Source organism: Apis cerana, linkage group LG1, assembly GCF_029169275.1.
Source record: "Apis cerana isolate GH-2021 linkage group LG1, AcerK_1.0, whole genome shotgun sequence".
Lineage (NCBI taxonomy): Eukaryota > Metazoa > Arthropoda > Insecta > Hymenoptera > Apidae > Apis > Apis cerana.
In genome coordinates this window covers 11,258,132-11,283,025 of record NC_083852.1, presented here as the reverse complement: position 1 = coordinate 11,283,025, position 24,894 = coordinate 11,258,132, and the positions used below count along the sequence as shown (strand labels likewise).

Below are 24,894 nucleotides of genomic sequence, written 5' to 3'. Positions count from 1 at the left end.
AAATGGGTGACACGAGTAGGTACCCAAGGTTGCCTATATAGTATATGCCTTACATTTTCCTACGTAGCTATCATGAGCTAATGCGCGAAAATGGTGGGGTAAGTGGGATGCACACAGAAGCTTCAGTGAAAACGAATCCACCCATATCGTGCTACGGCCACGCTGCACAAGAAAAAAATGACACGCTCCTCCCTTGGTTTGCGTCGTTAAATTATATATATAGACTTTCTTTCGCCCTTGCTTGCTTGTTCTTTATCGCCATCTTATGTTAATATTACTTCTATTCGAGATCCATGGTTCTCATTGACTTTTTCTGATACCTTCTAGTAACTACTTCTAATACCCTTCTGTTTGTTGAGTTTTATTAAATTTTGTTAATAATTATTTCTCTTTTCTTTTTTATATTAAATTTGATAATGATTTTGAAAAATATGTGTAACTTTAAACCAACGAAGAAAAATTAAGTAGTAGTTAATTTAATTTTAATTCCTTTTTTTTCACTGTCAATTGAATTTCATGCAATTTAAATTTAGATTTTCTCTGAATATTTTCTATTTTTAGCTGATCGTTACATTAATTCGATTTCCGAAAAGGGATCTATGAGAAGGATCAACTTTCAGGAAAGCATTATACGAAGGTACATGGCGGCAGGATCGGTTGCTTGATGGACTGGAAGCTCGCGGAACGTTTCGAAATACCGTCTTAACCAAGAAAAGGGTGCAAGTACACACTTATGCACGGTCAGTGAGCACGTACACGTCGTATTACTATGACCGAATATCCAGCTTTCGTGGTTGCCTTCAGGGATCCTGCTGAGTTCTTGTTTTTTTTTTATATAGGTATAAAAGAATAAGAGACTTGCGGAGTAAGAAAGAAGATTAAGAAAAAAATCGAACCATATAAAAGTAGAAGAAATCCAAAGAAAGAGAATGTTAGAAAAGAAGAGAAATAGGAATGTACATGCACATACAGATGTATATAAGTACTTGTCAATAGACGTGTGCGTACCCTATAGCGTATATCCCACAAACAGACCTTGTCGTTTTCGATGAGACTATCGAAAACAATTGGCACAATGGATCCTCAAGCGTTCTTATTTATTATACTTACATGGCACTGTACACTATACATAACGCGAATGAATGAGAGAAGCCGCGGTTAGACGAGATGTGTAACGCGCGTGTGCATTTTGTTCGAGGACCCCACGAATAAGCGTGCGTGAAAGAACGCACGCGATTTTTGAATCGTGGAGCACCGTCAACGGTAAGGGAACGATAGAGAGGGTATCCACGAAGAAAAGATTAAAGAGAATTGTTTTGTGAACGGTCAATTGACAGCGTTTTATAATGTTAATAGCTGCCTTTTAATGACATATCTTTTAATGTTCTTCATATAACACCTAGTGAGGATTTGTTAATCATAATTTAAATGTCATTAGATGATATATTAAACGTAAATTTATGATATTTAAGAAATTGGAATATAGTGAATTGTGGAATATAGTAAATTAAATTAATTTTTTTTTATATTATTTTTTATATTTATATTTAATACGTTTACTTACACATAGTAAATCGAAGGTAAAAGGTTTTTTTTATAAATAGATTATACCTTTGTTTTCGTCATATCTGTCAATACATTTTTTTATTATGAATATTGACAAATATTTGAAATTTAATTTTTTTTTAGGTCAAGCGCATCAATATATCCATTTAAGCAAATTTTATTTTATCATGTGAGTATAAGAAGAAAAAATATTGCTGTCAAGTATATACGTATGACATTTAGTATTGGAATAAAAACCTTGTGACGTATCTGCTGACAAACATGTTAAGTTATTTTATTATTTTTTTATTAATTTTTATTGAATAAATTATGAAATATATGCAAGGATATATGTATATGGATAAGGGATAAAGAAGTTAATTCTGAGTTTATATAGGAGTTTATATCGCGGTGAAAACTGTTTGTATATAGGGATGCCTATATTCTAATGCCTCTTATGCGGGTCTCATTGTGCAACGATCTCTTGTTGCTTCTGGAATCACTACGAACAAAGATCCTCTTCTATAGGATATCATCATCCTTTTAGTGTGTTGGACATCGACGAATGAGTAGATAATAAGAAAAAACTCACAAATAAAATTCAATGCAATATTGAGTACTCAATATTGTACGAGAATGTAATTGTAAATACTTAGATTATTATGAAATTGATATATCATCGATATAATTATCAATGTGATATTATAATTAATTTCTAACAATTAAAAAACAAGCCTGGAATATAAACGAAATATATCATTTGCAATCTTTTTGATAATTTTTATTGTTGAATTTTGTTTTATAGTTATGAAAGAAAATTCCAAGGATATATTTAATATTTTTTTATCATTATTTTTTTCCATTTAGATTTAACTTTAAAAATTTTTAAAAATTGAAATATTTAGATCGCGATAAGAAATTATTTTTTTTAAGTTATGAAATTTTATTAATGTTTTTCTTTAAAATTTCTATTATTTATTTCAATGATATATTTTCTTACATCTTAAGAATTATATATGGTTTAATATATAGAGTTAATATAATTTACGTTATTCACGTTATTATTATGTATACATGTTACTGTTAAATCTTTGAAAAAAGAATTTTTATTCAAGAATGTTTTCTTCGAAAATGAGATAATATGGAAATTAGTTTGCTCTCTACTATCCTCTCTACTATCCTTTAATCAAAAAATTTGTCAATCAATGAACGAATAAACTTTTGAAAACAAGCAACAATGGTAACAGCCAATCCGTGTCCTCGAGGACCATGTCATGGACCATCGAAAATTCGGTGTCCACTCGTGCAAAAGCACTCCAGTCGATGTTTCACAGCGGCAATAAAACGTCATTTTTCACCGTGCCGTTTCGGAAAAAGAATCGGGCGAAAATATGGAAAACCTTCGCTATTGGATTACCGTTCCGAAATGAACGGTACAAAATCATTTCTGCGTTGCGCGCCGGTGCTCCACGAGTGGTTGCACGATCACGCGCTAGCCTGTTGTAATGGATGAGTCCCGATGCTGGGATGTATATTGCCAAAGTACTTATGGCAGCACGTTTATGGCATAGAGGCTGTACAAGCCTGGCAGTGGCCGACATGAAATCCAGTCGAGCACCCTCCATCCACGTCACGTCCGCGACTGATTAACATTAACTTCATGGAAAAAATTGTACCGAATGCTGGGGAACGTCACAGTTTTCAATTTGGCCGCGATAACCGTCCATCGTATCTTTTTCCCCGTAGGTAATATAGAGCGTACTGTTTAACCGATGTTCCTTGGTATTACGAATATTTCGCTGAATTATAAAAGTGATATATTTTTCTTTTTTTTACTGTTATATAATATTTCTTTTACAATGTACAAAGAAAAGTATATACATACATATTTTTATTATATATTTTTTTATCATAGTGTATTTTAATGTTTCACAAATCAAAAGTATAATCAAAACTGAAAAAGATTAAAAATTTATGAAAAGATCTATGAAATTTGCGAATATAAGGTTAGAGTTTTGTTATTAAATTTCTATGTTAAGAAAATATTTAAATCGTGTGAAGTAAAAAGAAATAAAGAAAATCTGAGAAATTTCAAAAGATAAATTTGAAATTTAATTAAATATATATGTAATTATAAAATTTAATTGAATACATTTTGACTGGAGAATTATATAACATATGGAAAATTTTAGAGTTTATATTATATTTGAGATTCTACTTATTATAACGTTTATGTATATCGTATGCAATTGATAAAACTATTAATTTTATATTCATAAAATATATTTATATTTCCAAAATATAATATAATTATATTATATAAATTATTATCTCAAACTAATTTAAGTTTCTATTAACATTTTTAATTTAACAATAAGATATAATAATTTAAAATGTGAATATTTGTTTCTTCAATTGCATTAATTCACACAAAAATTCCAACTTATTATACGAGACCTATTAACCTAAATCTATGATGTATGCAGATAATTTAAATAACAACAAATTTGATCGTGAGATCGCATCTCAATTTGGACTTAAAAATGTTGAATAAGATTCGAGACTGTTGCGTATCAGTGATGCGTTTGATTGTTAAATTTAAAAAGAAACTGAGAACCAGCCACGTCCCCAAGATATCGAAGGTCCCCACAAAAGCACGCAGGGGTGCAGTTAATTCTAAAGCGATTAGGCGCACGCGACAGGGCAAAGGTGTCGACCTGCAATTGACAACAGGCCATGGGGTCACGAAGTAGATCGCGAGAAGGGGAGACGAAAAATTAAATTAGTCGCACGTTCGAAAGTAATCCCGGATTAATATACGTTGCCTGCGCGCGCCTTAATGCTTTTCAATGGCATACAAATGGGTTCCGAATATTTCGAAGGAGTTACAGAGGTATTTAGAACGTTCGTACTTAAAAGTCAGCAGGTTTGAAAGAATTTTTAAAAATTGTGAACAAATTTGAGAAGTTTATGGACTTTGTAGATTTTATATTGCCATATTATTTTTAGTATTTGTATTTTTTGCTTTCTATTTAAAAAATTTTAAAATTTATTTATTCTATTTAAAAATATTTTATTTAAAAAATTTTTAATTCTTTGCGAATGAAAATTTTGGAAAATCTTGTATCTATATTATTTTTTTTATGTAATTTTTTTCTATATAAAATCTCATGTCATAAGCAATATTAACCAATATTATCACATACATATTTCTCTTCAATTTTAATTAATCCTCATGATAGGATGGTTTATTTTTTTGTCTCAATAGTTGACGTAATATCAATTATATCTGATTCAGCTTCATTTCATTTTATATAATCATAAATAAATATATCAAATTGACCATAATTATTTATCAAATCATAAACGGTATTAAAACGTTTTATTCTGAAAATTATTCAGGCAACAGTTCGATTATAGAAGACAATTTTAATATCGTTGAATAATGGAGGGTCTTCGATGAGAGAAAGCGAGAAGGGGAAGGAGGATCGGTGGCCTGAAAACCCGCCGTTACGTTAAGGTCACCGTTAAGGGGATGTGATAGAAATCGTGATCCTCGCGATCTAGCTACGTGGTGGGCATGTGGAAACGGTATTCAATATCCGTTGCCTCTGAAAGAAAACTGGTCGAGAAGTGGAGAGGGAATTGAAAGAGTAGGTATGCTCATTGTCGCCACGAAATTCCAGGCGAATTCGAAATCACATGGTCTGTAAAAAGGACAATGGATCACATGTCTTGGAATCGACACGATATTGGAACAATGTGCCAATATAAAATGAAAGAATATATCTATATCCTTTTCTTTATAATTTCTTTGAAACATAAAAAACTTAAAAAACTTAAAAAAAGGAAAATATATAATGATTACGAAAAGTTTACATTATATTGTATTTATTATAATATAATTATATAATTATATATATATATATATATATAATTATATAATTATATATATATATATAGACTAATTTAGGAAATATGTTTTTATCATTTAATAATATTTTCATATGTATTATTTTATAAATTTGTTATGACAAATTATAATAAACATGAAATATAATTATGAAATATAAATAGATTGAGATTAATCAAAGATGACAATAATAGATATAATTATAAATTTTTGATTTATGATGAAAAAACATAATTGATATATATATATATATATTTGGTTATCCTAATAATATTGATATAAAATAAATTTATATGTACAAAGAGAAAAATTACTTTTCGACATTATTAAGTAATTTTTCGTTAATAATTTAAAATTGTAATAAATAAACATTTTTCATATAAGTATACGTTTCTTTTTTAATCTATAATTTTTTTTTAAATTCTGAAACATTTTGTATATCTTGAAGAAATAACGATATTTTCATTCTAGATATTTTTTTTTACCAAGTAGGCAAAGTGATTTGATGTATTCAGACTTTGAAATAGAAAGTAGACATAGTAATGAATAATACTTTGAAAGACAACTTCCAGAAAGATCCTTATATTTACATAGAACTAACAGAAGGTTCATCATTCAACAATCTGAATAAATGTTTACCACACAATTAATAATTTCTACAATGACATAAAACTTAATTAAAGAAAAAAAAAAAAGGAAAAAAAGAATCATAAACTTATAGTTCATAAAATAAAATTAAAAAACCAATTATTTTTCAAAATTTTAAAAAATTTTTAACTTTTCATAAAACTTTCAATTAAAAATAAAGGAAAAAAAAAAGGAATAAAAATCGAAACATACAAAGAAATAATAAATAAAAAACGAAAGAAAGGACAATTTCCATGAAAAATTTCATGAAATTCTTTATTCGTATTATCTCTTCACAATATTCCAATAAAAGGAACGTAAAGTATACTACTTAACACAGAAAAATCGAAAAGAAGGCAGCTTGTTCTTTCGACAAAAAAGAATATTATCTCGTGTATCCTGTGATCTTAACATTGCACGATGTTGAAGTGTGCAACAATAAAGCGGGGAGAACGTTACAGGTTCTTTCACGCAGAGACGTTGCATTCGTTCAATTTGTGTGCTCATTCGTCGAGATCCTCGAGGAACGAGGACGAGAGTCCCGTGGTCCGTCGAACGATGTTTAAAATGAGAATAGGGTCAACATGGTGTAGAACCGATCAGTACCTTCGTTCGACTGTTGCCGAAGGAACAAGAGAAAACGTGAAGGAAAGTGGACAAGGATGTGGAAAAAAGAAACGTGGGAGGTTAGAAGGGAAGCCGATGGAGCGGACGATCCTTGTTATTGTAGCCATAATGGATGGGCAAACACGTGGACACGAGATCGAAACCGTGGCAGGTAAAACGTGGTTCATGGTTTTGTTGTACCTGCGTAAAAGCCGTGTCACGAGTCAAACATTACATAAGAATCCGATTTAACACGTTATACCGAGGTGAGCGACCATTCTATAAGATCAATAAGATAAATCAATTTTAAAAATGGATATTGATAAAGACTTTGGAATTATACAGTGATTGACAAAAGTATTCGCATATTCTTAATTTTTTTTAAAATTGGATCAAATAATTTGAATTTTTTTGAGATGTTAAAAGGATTATTAGTTAATACATTAAGAAAACATTTTTTAAAATTGTTATTTTTTCAAATTGGAATTATGAAGAAATAAAAATTATGATTTTTAATTTAAATTTATAATGAAAATATAAAATATTATATTTTGTAAATTTAATTTAAAGAAATAAATTATATACGTGCATAAAATTTTATTAAAATCAATTATATAAATGGAAAATGTAAAAATGTTTACGTTTAAAGAAAAAATTTTGAAAAACTTAATCGATTTTTGTTGAATCGTTTAATCCAATTTTAAAAAATTTATCCATTTTAAATAATAAATATTTTTATCTTATTACTATAAAAATATTAAATTTTCATAATTTTTGCCATTTAAAAAACTAGAATATAAAACATTTAAACAAAATTATTGTTTCGATTTGAATGAATAGATTTTCTAGAAAAATTTTCAATCAATAAACATAATTACAAAATATTGCATAATAATATATTTATTTTTTAAAGTAACTATAGTAAATAATACATAATATTGCTTTTAATACTGCTTTCTTATAATTAATATAAAGCGTATTATTATTGCAATGAATTATACAAAATTTTTATTAAAAATATATGTTCAAAAGATTTTTATGAAAGAATATATATATTACATCATCTATTACATATATATATATTACATAATTATTTATAACAATCATTGATTCTTAACTTTTTTTTATCAAATTTGAACATTAGCCTATTGTAATTTCATTGTATCAAAAAAAAAAAAAAGAAATATAATAAAGCTACTAAAAAGAAATTTTTCCACGAAATCAAAAGAAAAGATGGATAAAAAAAGAAGTAAAAAAAAAAAAAAGAAATGGGAGGAAAAAAAGAAAATATGTAATTCGAAGTAAATAAGTAAGTCTCCGCCTCCCGATAGATAGGCGGCGTTGTATTTCACTTACAATACGAAACGTAATTCAATGGTGAACAGGAAGCGGTGAATTCCATTGGAAGGGGATTGCGGGGGTGGAAACGGCGTCGACGCGTGGAGGTGAGGGCGACGACGATCATTGAAATGGAAATGCCATTGACGCAAAGTGAAAGTAATTAATGGAATATGCTCGGGTGATAGAATGAATTTGATGGTGGCGCGGCCTTGTCGACCGAAACACCGCGGCCTGGAGCAATGAAATACGCGCACGTATTAACCAACGATGAAAGGGGTGGCTTCGAGGACGGAGGATGGCAAAGTAATAGCGGAAAGTGAGTTCTCATCTACAATTTTCTATCTTCTAAATTTTTAAATGAACTTGTTAAATTATGATATTTTGGGAATAAAAAATAAACTCGTTTTTCGAAAGTATTTCAAATTAAAATAGGTAGATTTAGTTATTAAGTATTCTAACCATATTAACATTTGTAAAATTAAAATCATATTTTGAATTATATAGTTAAATATTGTTATGAAATGAATAAAATGGATAATTTCATTTACTTTAATTGTTTGTTATTAATAAAAAATTATGTCATTCTTATTAATGGTAAACGAAATATAAAAACAAAAAGAATGAAAAAATTAAAAATAAAAAATTAAAAATTCTAAATTGAACGTTTTTATCATGAAAATTTAATTTTCATTAAATTTTAAATAATTTATTTTAAATAAAAATAATCATAAATATTATATCTGAAAATAAATTTTATAATTTGTATTATCTCTGTTTAAACTTAAGTAATAACTTTTAAAGCAATTTTTAGTTCTAGCGTAGTAGAGAAATTATATTGAATACGAAAGTAAAAAGTAGATCAGAAATTATTTTAAACACGGAATTAAAAAGATAGATATAAAAAACATTCTAAACAAGAAAATAAACCATAAGATCAAATATGAAAAAAGAAAATGATATATTTATAAAAAGGAAATATAATTAAGAAAATAAAAAAGAAAAGAACGACTAAAAAAAAAAACGTAAAAAAAAATCATAGAAAAAAACTATTGTGAAATTGTCTAGACGATAAAGAATCTTCTGGAAAAGCAGGAAAGTTAGAAAACGATAGAACGGTAACAGAGAAAGAAGAGGTCAGAAACGGAGACAGAGAATTTTAATAGATTTAATTAATATTTCATTTGCATGCTATTCCTCATCCTTCCACCGAGTTTCATTCCATTCTCTCTGTAACTGTGTGCGATGGTACTATGCGAGCTGTTCGTACCAACACGTAGACGAAAAAGGTACAGAACCATCCTGACCGAGGACTCGGCAACGTAATCCGTGAGATGGTGGTAGAAATTTCGTTGCACATACATTTTCAATGGAAAGATGCGGCCTTCGTATCAAGTGTGGAATAGAGACAGGAATATACAGGGTGTTTCATAACTAGCGGTGTAATTAAATGAAATGATTTTATAGGAATAAAATGAATCAAAAATGTAGAATATACTTCGTTTTTGAGTTTAAAAATCAATTAAATATAAGTGCATTTGACTGTATGAGTATATAAATAATTTTATTACATTTTTTATTTAGTTAAGTTATAAATATATATGTTAATTACATCTTATTTAATAAAATTGCTAATTTATTATTATGTTAGCATCAATTCTTTATTTGTAATAAATTTTTATTATTTTTCAGAATTTTATTCTTTCAATTTAAGAATTGTATATTATTATTTTTATATTATTATATATTATCACGACAAATAATAATAAACGGAGAAAAAGATTTTATATAAATTAACTAAAAAATAAAATTGAAGATAAAGTTTTTTTAAAAACAAAAATTGTTTTCAAATATTACTATTTCTGGAGTGCATCAATTTAATTAAATAATAAATAAATATTCATATCAATTCTATAATGTAATACAATTTTTAATAATTTATACCTATACCTATATAATTATTACAGCTTATTCATTTTTTTTATAATATGAAATATTTTTACTAATTATAATTATAATTATTAAAATTCTCCTAGGAATTTTTTTATCTAAATACGAAAGAAACTAACAAAATATCCACATCGATAGAAAAAAGTTTGTATTTTCGATAAACAAATTTTTCAAAATTACCGCCAATTTCAAAATTACCGCTACGAATATTTCATATTGGTCTGTACAATCCTTAAAAGTTATACACGCTATCAGAACACCCTGTATACTGAGAAATTAAAGGGAGGGGGAGACGCAATCCTCTCTCTGTATTTCAATTTAGCAGGTCCATTGTTAGATACTAATATTATTCAGTTGGGAATTGTTTCGTGACACCCCTCAGGAGTACGATTTGCACCGAACTCTGGCCTCTGGTATCTGCTCTATTACTCTGTTTCTATCCCTCTCTCCCCTTTTCTCTTTCTGTTGTTTATCTCTTTTTTCCCTCCCTCTTTTGCTCGTTCCTTCTCATTTCCTCCTTTTCTCACATACTTTTTCAACTCCATTCTATTCTTGGTCTCGTTTCATCCTAGATTCTCGTCGATCGACTCCGCTTCATAACCCGACGAAGATAATAAAGTATTATCCAATGAAATACCTCGATATATGTATATATCCGTAGAAAGAGAGGTAAAACGGTTCATAAAAAAGCGGCCGCGTTTCCCGACGATATTCTCGCGAGTATTCCTGGAACGTGGTGGCACGCTCCATTTTGTAGCTCTGATTTCCGAACGGTTCCACTGTAAAATTTATTTACGCCATGCATCCTCTTTTTCTTCTTCTTTTTCTTATTTATTTTCTTTTTTTTTGAAGATAATTTTTCTTTCAACGATTTTTTTTTAAATATGCTGGAAAATAGAAATAAAGATTAAAGAATCTTGTGTATTTTTTTCAAATATTTTTATACTAATTTGAAGAGAAAAAGATGATATTTATTTAATGGAATTCAAGAAAAATATTTAGTAAAAAATTATTTTTTATTTTCTTTAAAACTTTTATTGTAATTATTAGACCAAATTATAAAAAATTATATTATATAAAATTATAAGCCAACTTGCCATTTTTTTATCTATATTTTTATATTTTTATTTTTATATTTTTATAATATGTTTAAAATCTTTTTTTTTATAAAAATGATATTTGTGAATAAATACCTTTTTCTTCGTTAAAATTCATTTTGCAGACAGCTTCATTATTAATGTCAAACATTAAATCAAATTACAGTTGTGATATATATAATATGATATTTTCTTTTCATATTATTCAAATATGAAATATAAAAAGCAACAACAATTAACAATAGTACATACTATAGAATAAATGTAAATATAATATATAATTATAATCTATCTTATAATGATTATTATGATTATTATAGTATGATTATTATTATAGTATTAAAACATAAACTCTTTGGTTTTTTTTTCTTAACCAAAAAGAAAACAAAAAAAAAAAGATTTAACTTAAAAAAAAAGTGAAGGAAAAAAAAAGACATATACCGTTTATTTGTCTGTTCGGCAACACTATACACTCTTTCCTGATCCGTGACGAGAATCGAATTCAGGATTGGCTTCCAAAACGTGGTACTTAACCAACGATGAACAAATATACGTAGTTGCACACACGTGCATATGGTCGATACAGGTAGAGGGTAAAGCTTGGCGTTCCCAGCCGGAGAGGTGAACATAGAATGAGAGTGGGTGTATAGGAGGAGAGGGATTGGAGGTAGAGTAAATATTGATGGAAGTTGAAAAAATTTTAAAAGCTATCCCACCAGAATCGTTCCGCTTGTGTTTCGCCGCTTTTCCGCGGGATCGTGCTTTTTAAAGTATTCGACAAATATCGATGTTTCGATTGATTTTCGATTTTGAGCATTCGATTCCTGCTATTTTTTCACTTCTCTCTCTCTCTCTCTCTCTCTCTCTCTCTCTTCTCTTTCATTCTTTTGTTTTGAAATTTCAATTGAACCAGTGCGAATGTCATCTTTATCTTTCTTTTTCGCTTAGAAAAACGTAGTAAAAAAACCAAAACTTTATTATTTTTTATTTATTGTTTTTTTTTCACTTTTTTTATTTCTTATTTGTGTTTCTGTTTCTTTTTTATGCTATTCAAGTACTTACTTATTCGAATAGATATTTATAACCTAGATTTCAATCGGATATAAATATGAATAATCGAATCTCTGGATTTTCGATACTGAAATCTCGAATATCAATTCTATTCTGAATCTAATCGAGTATTCAGTTTCGAGTTTTATTTTATGATTTTAATGTGATTTTAATATTATTTCTCATATATTTAAATTAGGTTATAAAAATCTTTAACTTTAAATAAATTTATTAATATAATAGAATTATAATTAATTAAAATTCAATGATTTAAGGTTTTTGATTAATTAATAATCGATTTCGATTATTCATAGGGATTATATATGTACATTCCGGAATACTTTACAAAAAACATAGGATTTAATTTATAAGTGAGTATTTGTGTCATATTATGATTATAATATCTATAAATTCGAATTATAATAAGAAATCTAATTTATATTTTTGTTAAAGATGTAATTTATTATTGTGCATATCTTTTTCATGACCATAACATTCTGTATGTACTATACCGCTTTCATTACAATAAAATAAAATAAAACATGTTTTCAAGTCTGTATAAATTCTCTTTTCCTCAAATTTCAATAGCTTAAAATTTCAAAGTTTGGAAACTTAATTGATAAAGAAATATAAAAATATATATATATATAAAATAGAAAACATGTAAAAATAATACATAAAAAAATAATATTTAATATATTTAAAATATGTTACATTGTTACTTAGAAATATTAGAACATTTCTAATAATATTTCAATGTATCATTGACATTAAATTATATTTTATTAAAATCATAATATTTTTCCTTTATATAAAATATTAAGCTAAATAAATTCCTTCATAACCTTTAATTATAATTTAATCTTTGATTTAAAATAAATAGTAATAACTTAAATAAGATTTTTGAACGAAAACATCATGTATAAAATATAAATAAACACAAAAATATAGGAAATATATAGAAATAGATATAAGAAAAGTAAATGAGAAAAAGAGGTAGAGAAATTGCCTAGTACACATCAATAGGGGGTTGTTGCACTCTGACTGCGGATTAAACCCCTAGGCCAAGGGAGCCATTATATTCCATTATGAATGGTAACCAGTAGCCAAAGGAGGAAACTCCGCGGGGTGTCGATATATTGCCACCCCATGAAGCCAACCAGCCACCGCTCGTAAATAATAAGCGGGCCGCGGCAGTATTATAATGCAATCGCGTGCACCGCTGCCACCGCCGCGCCACGCCGGTACAAATTGCTGGGTATAGAATGGTAGGCGCGTGTTCAGCCATCGACCTATCGGATATATGCCTTGTAGAGGGCAATCGATTATCGGTATTTCATCGATATCATGTACCACCAGGCAGCCAGGCTGGTGCACGCGCGTAACCCGCCACCACTCGTAATTATTTCCCCGAGTATCGCTGCCCGCGAAAGTGATTTTATTTAGCAAAATCGTGGCTGCTACGGCAAACCAACAACCAGCCTGGAATAAACAACTGGGCGCTTCGATATACGTTTAGAAAATAATTTCAGTTGTTCGGTTTCATCCATATCAAGAATTATATATTGCTGGGACCTAGTAAAGAATACGTACATTGATTATTATTTTTAAAACATATCGTGAAGAAATATCAAAATTATATACTTGAATTGATTGTTATATATTTTCAATTTTATTTAATAAAATAGAATATAAAAAATATAAATTATATTTAATTATATATTATATATTAAACATACAATTACAATTAGTAAAAGAATAAAGAATAAATCCAATAAAGAAAAATTGTTTAAAATAAAAAAAAATACCATATAAAATTTTTAAAATATAAAATATAAGATTATTCCACAGTTTCTTCTTTTTTTATTTTGTTTTAATGATTTTGTTCAAACATCAATTTTTTTTATGATTAGAGTTGATGCTTTTAATAAATCTGAAATAATAAAGTTAAGTTTAAATTTATAAATTCATATGAAAATTATTTGTATTAAATAGATATATAATTTAAGATAATAAAAATACATAATAAAATTATGTATGATTACATTCCTGGAGAACTCACGTTTCATAAAATTCGATATATAAAATCAATTAATTTATTTCCACTTGTATGTACTGTAGATAATAAAAACTGTTTGTAAAAATCTATTTTTAATGAAAAATTAAATAATTAAAAATTTATGAAGTATTTATATGCTTGTATTCAATTACGAATAATAGTATATTATCAGAGTTGATATGTTAATATTACGAAAAAAAATTAATAAATAATTAATTATATATCTAAAAAATTCTAAAAAAGTTTAATTATTATTAATAATATTTCTACTTAGTATCTCTTCTAATTCGAAAGAAATTTTGAAATCATTAATGCATTCAAATAAAATCTTAACTCTAATTCTAACCTAACAAAAATTAAATGTTAATTTATATATTTAGAATACTTTATAAACATATAAATATAATTATAATAATTAAATATAATTTCAACAAATACATATTATAAAATAAATTGGAATTTATTTCTTTTCGAATTTATTTTCAAAGCATTTGAGGAATTTTTGAAAAATTTGTTTGGTTGTTAAACACTAAGCTATATACAAAATAAGTGACTATAATTAAATAATTTTCTTATTATAAGATTATTATATCATATATGTTTTGAAAAACTTTAAAATCACTTAATCATTTTTTATATTTTAAAAAATATTTGATGTTAAAAGTTGAAAAGAAAAATTAAGAAAGAATCAACCACGCGAAACTTGTTATTTATTTTTCACCTGAAGTGAACAACTGACAGAGTCGATCATTTAGTAGACCCCAGATTGCAAATCGAGTGGTAAAATCGATTAGTCGCGTCGTCGAGAATCTATTCGTAGGAAATCGACTGCTCGGAAATCCAAATTGTGCACCGAGCATGAAACCGATCCAATTTCAAAGATTCTCTGATCCATGTCTCCCTCTATAGGCCTGCCATCCTACTGCACCTGCAAACTGTATCCGACATCTGATACCTTTCTTCATCCTTGTATTCCCTTCATTTAAGAATTTTAAGTCGAGTGGAAGATTGTCCCCCACACCGATACAAACCTGCGTTTTTCTAGCATCGATTGATCCTTTTTTTTGTCTGCTATTGAGAAAATGAGTAACCTGGAAAATTGTAGGTATATCGTTTTCTATCATAAATTATTCTTTCTGTCAAATTAACCTTTACATATAAAAAATTCATAAATCCCGAGATTGAATATATGAATCTGAGAAAAAATTATATAGTGGTTTTGCTTTTAAAAATATTCGATTTGATTTGATTGGTCGAATTAAATGAAAATACAATAATAATCGTATTTCAGATTTTTGATTGAAAATCATTTCAGTAAAATTTGATCGAAAACATTTACCAAATAAATATTTTGTCTCAATTCTAACCTAACATATTTTTAATCAATCTAAATCTAAATAAATCCAAAGTCAAAGTAGATAGATATAAATATCTATAATGTATTATATAAAAAATAAAAAAATATATAAACTTGAATTTAAATTTATTAAAATATAATATGAATCTATCGTTTATGTTAATAAATGTCATAAATGTGACATTCATTAATATATATAAGGAAAAATAGAATAAAAATGGAACGCTTTTTTTTAGATTGTTCACAAAAAAATGAATAATTAATAATAACAAAGATTGAATAATTAATAATAATAATAATATTCTTTTAATTATATTTAATATTAACTTTAACTTAATCGATTTAGAAGAAACTATAAACTATAAAAGATATTCATTGTAGTATTAGATTGTATTATTAGATGATGCGAAAAAGGATTTATTATATCTGAAATTATTATATTTTAATATAGCATAAATAAAATGAATTTTTGTATCTTTTCTATTATTTAATTTTTTTTATTAAGAGATATTTTTTTTCTCAATCATTTATAATTTCATTGATTTTTTTTTACTTTTTAGTGAAATAAAGGAGAAAAAAATCAAAATAATAATTTGTAATTATTTATTCCATATTCGTTCAGATATGTATTAACACCGTCAAGATTACTTCATCAATTATAACCTTATTTTTATATTGATTGAAATAATAGATGTAGAAGAATAATGACAAAAGGTAATATGGAAACATATATGCATGTTTTATAATATGGTATGTATATGCAAAGTGTATCGGAAGTTCTACGTGATGATAGAAATTAGAAAAACGAAAAATCGATGGAAATATCAGGACACGATGAAAGTGAATTCCTCGCGTTCCTCGATGTTCTCTTTTTTTCGTATTTTTTTCTATACCATCAGACCATGATAATCGTTCTTTATTTTTTGGTTTCCTTTGCGAATTCTATAAAAACTATTGAAAACTATTGGAAAATAATGTTTATGACAAAACTTAAATTTTCTGTACAAATTTTTATATAAAAATTTTAAAAATTTGTTTCGTTTACAAAAAAAAAGAATTAATAATTGATTTTCTTAATTAAAAATAGAGAAATTACTATTTATTTCTATAAATTAATATCTATGATTTCTATATTTTAGATGCAATAGAACAATGCAATAGAACAATATTAAATAAGAAAAATAATATTTGAAAAATTTAGAATGAAAAAGAGATAAAAAATGATGATAAAACAAAATAATATTAAACTTATAAGACATATATTAAATAATTTAATTATGCAATATGAATATTATATTATCATGAAAAATATTATTTTAATGAGAGAAATAATATACTTAGAATAATATCTACATAATAATATCTACATAATTAAATAAATGTAAGATAAGATAAAATCAAAGGACATAATATGTAATATGTATAAATAATTTTTTATGTAATTTTTACCTATTAATTATTTAGAAAACAAAATATAAATAATCAATATCTAACCAAATGAATTGATAAGCAGAATATTATTTTCTTTTAGGTAAAAGAAAGTAAAAGAATATTAATAAAAGAATTTCAAAATATATATATATATATATAAAAATAAATTTCAATGGATAAAAAACAAGGATGATTATCGAATCACATATGGAGTATCAATATCTTATTTATTATTCTCATAAACCGTCTATACATTTGTTCGAATAACATATGGTAACTACAAAGAACGTTTCCGGTCGCCGGCAAATCTAACATCTTAGAGCCGTGATACTTACAGGCAAACACTTATGTATAATCGATCATTGTTATATGTACTTATATGTTTCTGCATCGATCATCAGAAACACATAATTTATTTTCCGTTTTATTTTTTTCCTCGACATTTTTTTTTTACTTTTTTTTTATTTTTCTGTTTATTCTTTTCCATTATTTTTATATGATGTAACTTTACTAAACATACTCCGTGACAATATCTCAGATTAACTGCAATGGATGATCAGGCTAAAGCAATTCACGCGTATTTACAAATTTGTTTCATGATTTATCCTTTTTTTTCCCTTTTTTATTTTTACTTTTTATTTTTATCGCGACGATACAATTTTCTTCTTTTATATTTCTCATTCTCTCTGTCTCTCACTCATTCTTCTCTCATGAATATTAACTACACGCATACTTCATTTAGTCGCTTTATCTACACATGTATGTATAAAGATATATTATTACAATGAGGCCAACGTATGGCTCGCTTTTTATTTCTTCGTTGTTACCTATCTATATATTTTTGTACGTTCATAGAACGTTACATGTCAAAGAAAATGGTTAGTACGAATTGTACGTATGTATATTAGGTGGATTACTGGCCACACTGTTTTGTAAATTCTTCGAAGAAGACATTCGACAAAAGTTTATTTCCGTTCACGAATTGGAAATTCTCTAACAACGTTTATAATGGCGGAAAGAATCTAAGGGAATTCTTTCACAGAAATCGTTTTCTTCTTTTATATCATATACATATTTGATTTCGTTTTTTTCTTTAACTTTCAACTTTTTTTTATCTCTTCTTGAATAATGCACTATACGATGTGTCTATAATATTTTTAGAAAATGTAGAATACTTCCTCAGAGAGATACGTATTTGAAAGCTGCTAATGACTGGTTTCTTCTTTGGACCTTCGTTCGGTTTGAATACATTTGTAAATAAATAAAACATTTCTTCTGGATAAAAATCATCAACTCTCTATTAAGGATCGGTTTCTTTTCTGTTTTAATATCACTTAACAGTTCTTCTATTATTTTTATAATGAAATTCTTCAATTCTTTTCACATTATCAATTTCTTTTTTGTCAGATATCTGTCGTGCCGTTTTTTTGCTTCTTAAATTCCTTAACTTCACAAAATGATGTCGAATCTTTAACAAATATGTATGTAAACGCTTTCACAATTTTTCCCAATTGATCATTTATTTAAATCAAACAATTTTTCATCTTTTTTTTTCCCACGTACTGAAAAGTTTTACGATCTTTATAAATTTTAGAAATTTTTCAAAAATTTGTTCCATATCTATTTATTTCAGTTTTTCAAAAATTATTCATTCCTAATCTCTCGCTCTACCAATCCTCTACAAAATTTCTAAATTGTTCCCATCTCAATGACTTTCATCCAATCAGAAAGAAATTCATGAAAATCCTCACGACTCGCATATTGTTATGATTTTCAGATTCCGTCCTCCCCGTGATTCAGGCAGCCATTTCCACGGCCGAAGTCCCTCCCCCCGTCGTCCCTAGGCTATTGCAGGTAAGACCAGGTGGCAGCCTGCGCGTCGTCCGGTCACTCGGAGTAGCTCGTCTTGTCACTGGCGTCGTCAGGACTGGTCTCCTGATAGGCGTCACTCGTACCATTCGCGTGAAGACTCTGATTGGGCGGCTTGATCACTGTGGGCAGGTAGCCGGTTCCTGCGTAAGGAGCGGCCAGGAACCTGTGCCTGGTCGAAGGGATGGGAGTGGTGCAGTATGCGGCTCTGCTCGCGTACGCGGCCGAGACCGAAGCGGACGCGGACGCGGCCGCAGCCGACGCCAATGCGCCTGCCAAAGGCGAGAAAGCTGATTTCGGCTGCAGATTATCCTCGCAGACCAATACCTCCATAGCGGACACCACGTCGCCTGTGACATAGATATCTCTGCCAGTTTCCATTTTCCTTGACTCTTTTTCTTTCTTTCTTTTTTCTCCTTTTTTTTTGGAGTGAAAAATTTTTGTTTTAATTTTGCTTTCTTTTTTTGAATGCAGTAAGATCCCCGTATCCATCGATAATATATATTTCAAGGTATTTTTGCAGGTAGTAGAAAATACTATACGTTTATATAATATTAATAAAAAAGGAATTATTATTATAATTAATATTAATATAAGGAATTATTAGTAATCGATTAATTGTAATAATTTTAATTTTTGACATGATGTATTGAATCGGTTAAATCAAAATTTGATTAATATTATTTTAATTAATATCATTAAAATAAAATTATTAAAATACTCGATCATTTGTAACAGTCTAATGTAAATAGAATTTTTGTTTTAATAAAAGAAAAGAGAAAATAATTGCAAATAATTACAATTTTTAAATTTAATCTGAAAATAGAAATATATTGTTATATTTAGGAACAAAATCATTTAAAAGAAATCATTTGATATTGGTATAGTGATAAATTAATAAAATAATGAAATGATAAATAAATGAAACAAAATATTTAAAATATGTCTACAAATTTGTAAATTTCGAAGTAACATGATGCCGTAAAGGATTAATATAATAAAACAAAATTATTTCATTTTTTTTAATTATTATTAATTTGTCAAATACGTACGGGGATCTTATTGTATTTATGTATATATACCTTTATATATCTTTTTCCCCAAATTATTTCTTTCTTTTTTTATTTTTTAATTTATTTATATTTCAGATATAATGAAGTACCCATGCGATATGGATATTTATTTGTTTTGAAATTTGATTTCCTTTCACGAGAAAATTTTTATCAAATTGAAATTACTTCACGTCCATCCTTTGAAACCCACAAAAAATTTAATTTCATCGTTTCATTGGTGCTGTTCAAAATTACAGCCCGCAATTCAAGATTCCAAGAATTCTCGGTCCTTCTGAAAATTCAATCCCTAAACGTTACCACGAATTTTGCGACCAAAGGGGTTGAAACTCGGTTGTGGGTTGCAAGGAAACTCGAGAACGCTATGGACGAGTCCTCTGAAATCGTCTCGAGGCCATCTTTCGATATAAGACTATACGAGGACAGATGGATCGTATGTTCTGTCTGACGAATAATAGTCGCGGATATCAAATTACAGGGCTTACCTTTGCACCGGTGCAACAGAGCCTCGATGTCCGCGCGACGTCTTCCCGGGAACACTCGCAACAAAACGTCGACAGGCGATCGTTGTTGTTGCTGTTGTTGTTGTTGTTGCTGCTGCTGTTGTTGTTGCTGCTGCAACTGAAGGCCGCAAGTCTGTTGAATATTTTGCATCTGCATCTGCATTTGAATTTCACGAGGCTCTGGCATGTGATGATGATGTTGATGCTGGTATAACGCTGGAGAACAATAAAGCGAACTCGCTGCTGGACCGTATAGGGGAGCATAAGGTGGAAAGTGTACCGCGGTCGCTGCGGCCTGGAAAAAGTATTATAATCATTTATATTTCTTGTATTTATTTTATTTTAACTTTTAATTTTATGTATAATTTAATATCTAACGTATTTTTAACTTTAAGAAAAGGAATATAATTATATTCTACAAATCTGCATTAATTTATCTTCAAAGAGAGAAAGCTTGATTCCTTGAGTCTTATCCTCTGTTATGAAAGATATTATAAAAATGTTAAAGATATTATTCTTTCATATTAATCTTTTTAATGATTTTTATTATATTAGATTATTAATTGCATTGTTTTTTTTATTCTTATTATAAAAATGTTATATTATATTACTTGATAGGACTACATTGATTAAAATAGAGATTATTTTGAAAAGATTATTAGTTGATTGTATTGAAATGGAAATTTGATGGAAAATTTGAGATTTTCCTTTCTTTCTAGCATTCATATCATACATTGACATAGAAATAAATAAGATTTTTAGACAATAGATTGATACGACTACCATTACAAATTTTCAAAATGTAAATATATTTGTTGACATAATAATGTAAATATAAAATGTAAATATAGTTGTTTTTGCAATGACTTTAGTTATTATTAGGTACATAGGATATATTATTTAAATGTAACGTTTAAAATTACGTTAATATTTTTCTCCAATAAGTTTCAAAAATAAGTTTCTTTTCATTTATAAAATAAAAAAAATTATAATACTAAATTAAAAATTAATTAATTGAGAAATCACAAAATATTTGAATTTTGAAAAAATAATTATAAAATTAATATATATATATATATATATACACTTTAGAATTAATAAATTCGAATTCCGTTTGCTTTATTATTTATATATATGCAATTGCAATAAAAAATTAATCAATACGAATTAGATTTGCTTGAGATATATTAAAAAAATTGCAAAAGCAGAGATCAATTGATCAATTTGACTACAAAAACTGGTTCATATATAGATTCGAATATGAATTTACTGACATATCTTTCAATACATCAAACATTTGAAATCCCACATATAGATATCGATTCGTCAAAGGAATAAAATAAAAAACTAACCGCCAATGAAGGTAATGGAGGGCTAGGTCTAGGCTGCACCAAATCAACCGGTTGAAGCGTCTGTTGCGTTTGCTGAGGGCTTCCGCTTTTGCGAAGGCTGAGATTTTCTGGCGCTGGCGTATCCTCTCTTTGCGGTGTCAATGCTGGCGTTAATGGAGGCGTATGCGTCGGGCTCTGAGAGCCAGGTTCCGGGCTTCCATCCTCAGAATCGTTCAGACTGTTCGATCGTTTCCGCGTTGTATCGTTCTCCGTTATTCCAATTGACGTTGGAATTGCTATTACACACAAGAATTATCTATTTTTATAGAATTTCCATATGACTTGATTATTAACAATAAAATTTTTGCTTAACAAAATAATTTTCAATAATCAAATATTAATAAAAATTCAATAAACAATTGATTTATCAATATAAAATTGAATGTATTAATATATTTATCATTGAAAAATATAAAATAAATAAAAAATAATAAATTTCATTACTTAATAATTTTTAATTCTTTGACTTCTTTTTTTAATCATATTATGAAAAAAATATATAATGTTTAATAAGTCATATCACATAAGGCACGAAATTAATAATTTAAATTAAAAAAAACTTTCATTACACGAGTAAAGTTATATTTTTGCAAATTACATTACATTCAATTACATTCAAAATTGATTTCTAATTTTTCCCAAATTTTTATTTTACGTAATAATAAAATCTACAATCTTAACTTCAATTATCACGGATTAATCTATATTCGTGAGATGTACGGAACCTTACCCAATGAACGGTCAGTAAGAAGTTCTCCACCAGAGTCGGAGTCACGGTCGTCTTCGTTACCGGTGTCGCTCGTGGAAAGCATTGTTCCCGTAGTGCTCTCAGAGATTCTCGACCTCTTTGTGCCTGGAACAAAACAGGGCGTATCGTTCGCTTACGAAATGAAAAAAAAAAAAAAAAAGAAAAAAAGCAAAAAGAAAAGAAAAGAAAAGAAAAAGCGTGCATTAATACGCACAATACCTATGAAATTCTCCAGCCAGCAAACACTTTATATTGTTCTACGACGCATGCCGAATTGACTCTTACGGATCCTTGACACCCTTGAAAAAACGTTGTACATCTTTTATTGTAAACCCCGCGTGTATTTACCACCTGCTGATATTCGCATTGGACCGTTCCAATCAATTGGTAACGACGAATATATAACGACTTATTGTTAGTTAGCATACGTACATGACTAAAAACGTTAACAGTCACTGGGGATATATTACTAGATAGAATTGAATAATGATTACTTGAAATAGAAAATTAAGAAAATATTATTTAGATAATAATTACAATACTATAAAAAATACAAAATAAAAGATAGTAGGAAGTTTTGTAATAATTAAATATTTATATGAAAAAAGTTACATAAAAACATTTAAAATATTCTATATCAAAATAAAATTATTACTAGTTCTCATTGTATGTATATCACAAGATATAACACTCTATAACAATAAAAATTCCCCATAAACGATGAAGAAAATACCTCATAGACTGGCCAACTACAGTCGAAACACTCAATGGCATTCAAAAAAACACCCAATCAAATTCCACTCGCTCATTGTAAGAGGGAACCATATTAACTAAGCGACGAACCTGCCCTCTATGTAAAAAGAGAGCAACAGCGAAGTAGCAGCTAGCGGCAATTAAGTTAAACAGCGGAACACTCGATATAGTTGCTCGAGGCAAGTAATAGAGATCCCCCAAGCTTGGGAGAGCCACTTGAAACAACCTTGTTATCGAAAGCGTGCGCGTCAAGAATTAACCCGTGGAACAGAAACGAGGGAAGTGAAAGGGCGACGGAGGGGGTAAAGTCGTCAAGCGAAACGTCAAGGTAGAAGCTACATTTCGTACTCGCCCTATATATTACTTCTTTCCCCTCTCCAACTCTTGTTCATTCCCTCTCTGTTCTGCTAATAAACGGCCGGTTAAACTTTTTAACGAGCGGTCAGCCGCAGCAGACTTTCTTCAACGGGCAACGCACCCCCTGTGGAATTCTTTCACGCACTGACGAGGACTCAATGGCCGTGCACGTGCATACCTACGCCCCCGCATGTTATAACGGCACTCTTGAACTCGGTATTATGTAGTTTAGGAGACAAGTATGGGGTATAATGCTATTGGTTAGATTGTCGTAATTATTTTGTGCAAGATTGAGAATCTCTCTGAAGATTCTTCAACCTGTAATATTCGATGAAATAATATTTTCGAAATATCTTAATGCAACGTGATTTCTTGTTATTATGAATAAAATTAATTGCATTTTTCGTAGGAAATTTAAATTAGCTTAGACTTTTTTTTCTTAAATTGATTCGGACTAAGAGTTTTTATTTTTGTTTTCTTTTCATTTAGATATTTGTTTTATTATTGCAATATATTTATTCATATTATTTTATTATAATAAATTGTTAATTATTTCTAATAATATATAAATGGAATTAATTGTATTATTATATTCGAAACAAGTCGAGTCTTAGAACTTTATCCTCTTTATCCATTTTAGTTCTAAGTATTCTAACATAATAAATCTTTTAAGACCAAAATTCGAACTTTATTTTCTTCTTTAATTTAAGAAAATCCAGTAACAGATTAGCAAGTGTTCCAGTGAAAAAAAAAGAAAAAAGAAAAGAAAAGAAAGTGAAATGAATCATAGGCCGTTATATATTTCGGGAATCTCTTTCGACGGAAGTTACTGTGGAATCTATCGGTGGTAATTCGAGGTGAACGGAACTGAAGTGGGTTCGAATTACCGGAGAACTATTAATGAAACAGGGATTAAAAGAAAGGAGCTGGCCAACGGGGGGAACAGATGGGCTTCGTTGAGCGCCTATGAATAGAAAGAATCGCTGCTTTTTCGCTATTCACGCGGTGTAGTTGTCTGTGACGTTCATTTTTAAAGGTTCCTGATTGCGGTATGATGTTTCTCGCTAAAGGTTCGCTTGTGAGAAAATTACCTGTGGGAAACTGCGTGCTTCTCTTCAGGGTAAACTTCTTTGATACGGTTATACGAGATGATAATAATTTGAAAAGCGATGAAAACGCATAAAAAAAGAATATAAAAAAATATTTTTAACATTAAATGGAAATTGAACG

At 28.3% G+C, this 24,894-nt stretch overlaps 1 protein-coding gene and 2 long non-coding RNA genes across 5 annotated transcripts; 1 reads left to right on the top strand and 2 right to left on the bottom strand.

Annotated features, from left to right (window-relative positions):
- Positions 1–12,925: 12,925 nt before the first annotated feature.
- Positions 12,926–14,055, bottom strand: LOC133666472 (uncharacterized). Its single transcript, XR_009830654.1, has 2 exons — positions 13,935–14,055; positions 12,926–13,701 (listed from the first exon to the last, which is right to left on the bottom strand). It is a non-coding gene; the product is annotated as an uncharacterized LOC133666472 (long non-coding RNA).
- A 989-nt stretch (positions 14,056–15,044) lies between these two features.
- LOC107999832 (uncharacterized) lies at positions 15,045–16,793 on the top strand. The gene is made up of 3 exons (XR_009829098.1): positions 15,045–15,290; positions 16,103–16,292; positions 16,682–16,793. It is a non-coding gene; the product is annotated as an uncharacterized LOC107999832 (long non-coding RNA).
- A 388-nt stretch (positions 16,794–17,181) lies between these two features.
- On the bottom strand, positions 17,182–22,980 carry LOC108001861 (myb-like protein Q). 3 transcript variants are annotated; one of them, XM_062072420.1, is made up of 5 exons: positions 22,769–22,980; positions 22,537–22,659; positions 21,768–22,042; positions 20,398–20,710; positions 17,182–19,258 (listed from the first exon to the last, which is right to left on the bottom strand). In XM_062072420.1, exons 2-5 carry the CDS (start codon positions 22,616–22,618, stop codon positions 18,861–18,863), a joined length of 1,068 nt encoding a protein of 355 aa, XP_061928404.1. In that variant the 5' UTR covers positions 22,619–22,659; positions 22,769–22,980; the 3' UTR covers positions 17,182–18,860. The 3 variants fall into 3 exon arrangements, with proteins under 3 accessions (XP_061928404.1, XP_061928398.1, XP_016918620.3); XM_062072414.1 differs by having other exon boundaries at positions 22,774–22,979; XM_017063131.3 differs by having other exon boundaries at positions 17,182–19,192; positions 22,774–22,972.
- Positions 22,981–24,894: the final 1,914 nt, after the last annotated feature.

What these genes read in the sequence shown, in the direction of transcription:
- LOC108001861 (XM_062072420.1), bottom strand. Translation starts at nt 22,618, where the DNA reads ATGCTTTCCACGAGCGACACCGGTAACGAAGACGACCGTGACTCCGAC. An exon ending in TCTTACTGACCGTTCATTGG is followed by an intron (nt 22,043 to 22,536) that starts GTAAGGTTCCGT and finishes TGTGTGTAATAG; the next exon opens with CAATTCCAACGTCAATTGGA. An exon ending in TCTGTTGCACCGGTGCAAAG is followed by an intron (nt 19,259 to 20,397) that starts GTAAGCCCTGTA and finishes CCAAAAAAAAAG; the next exon opens with GAGAAAAAAGAAAGAAAGAA.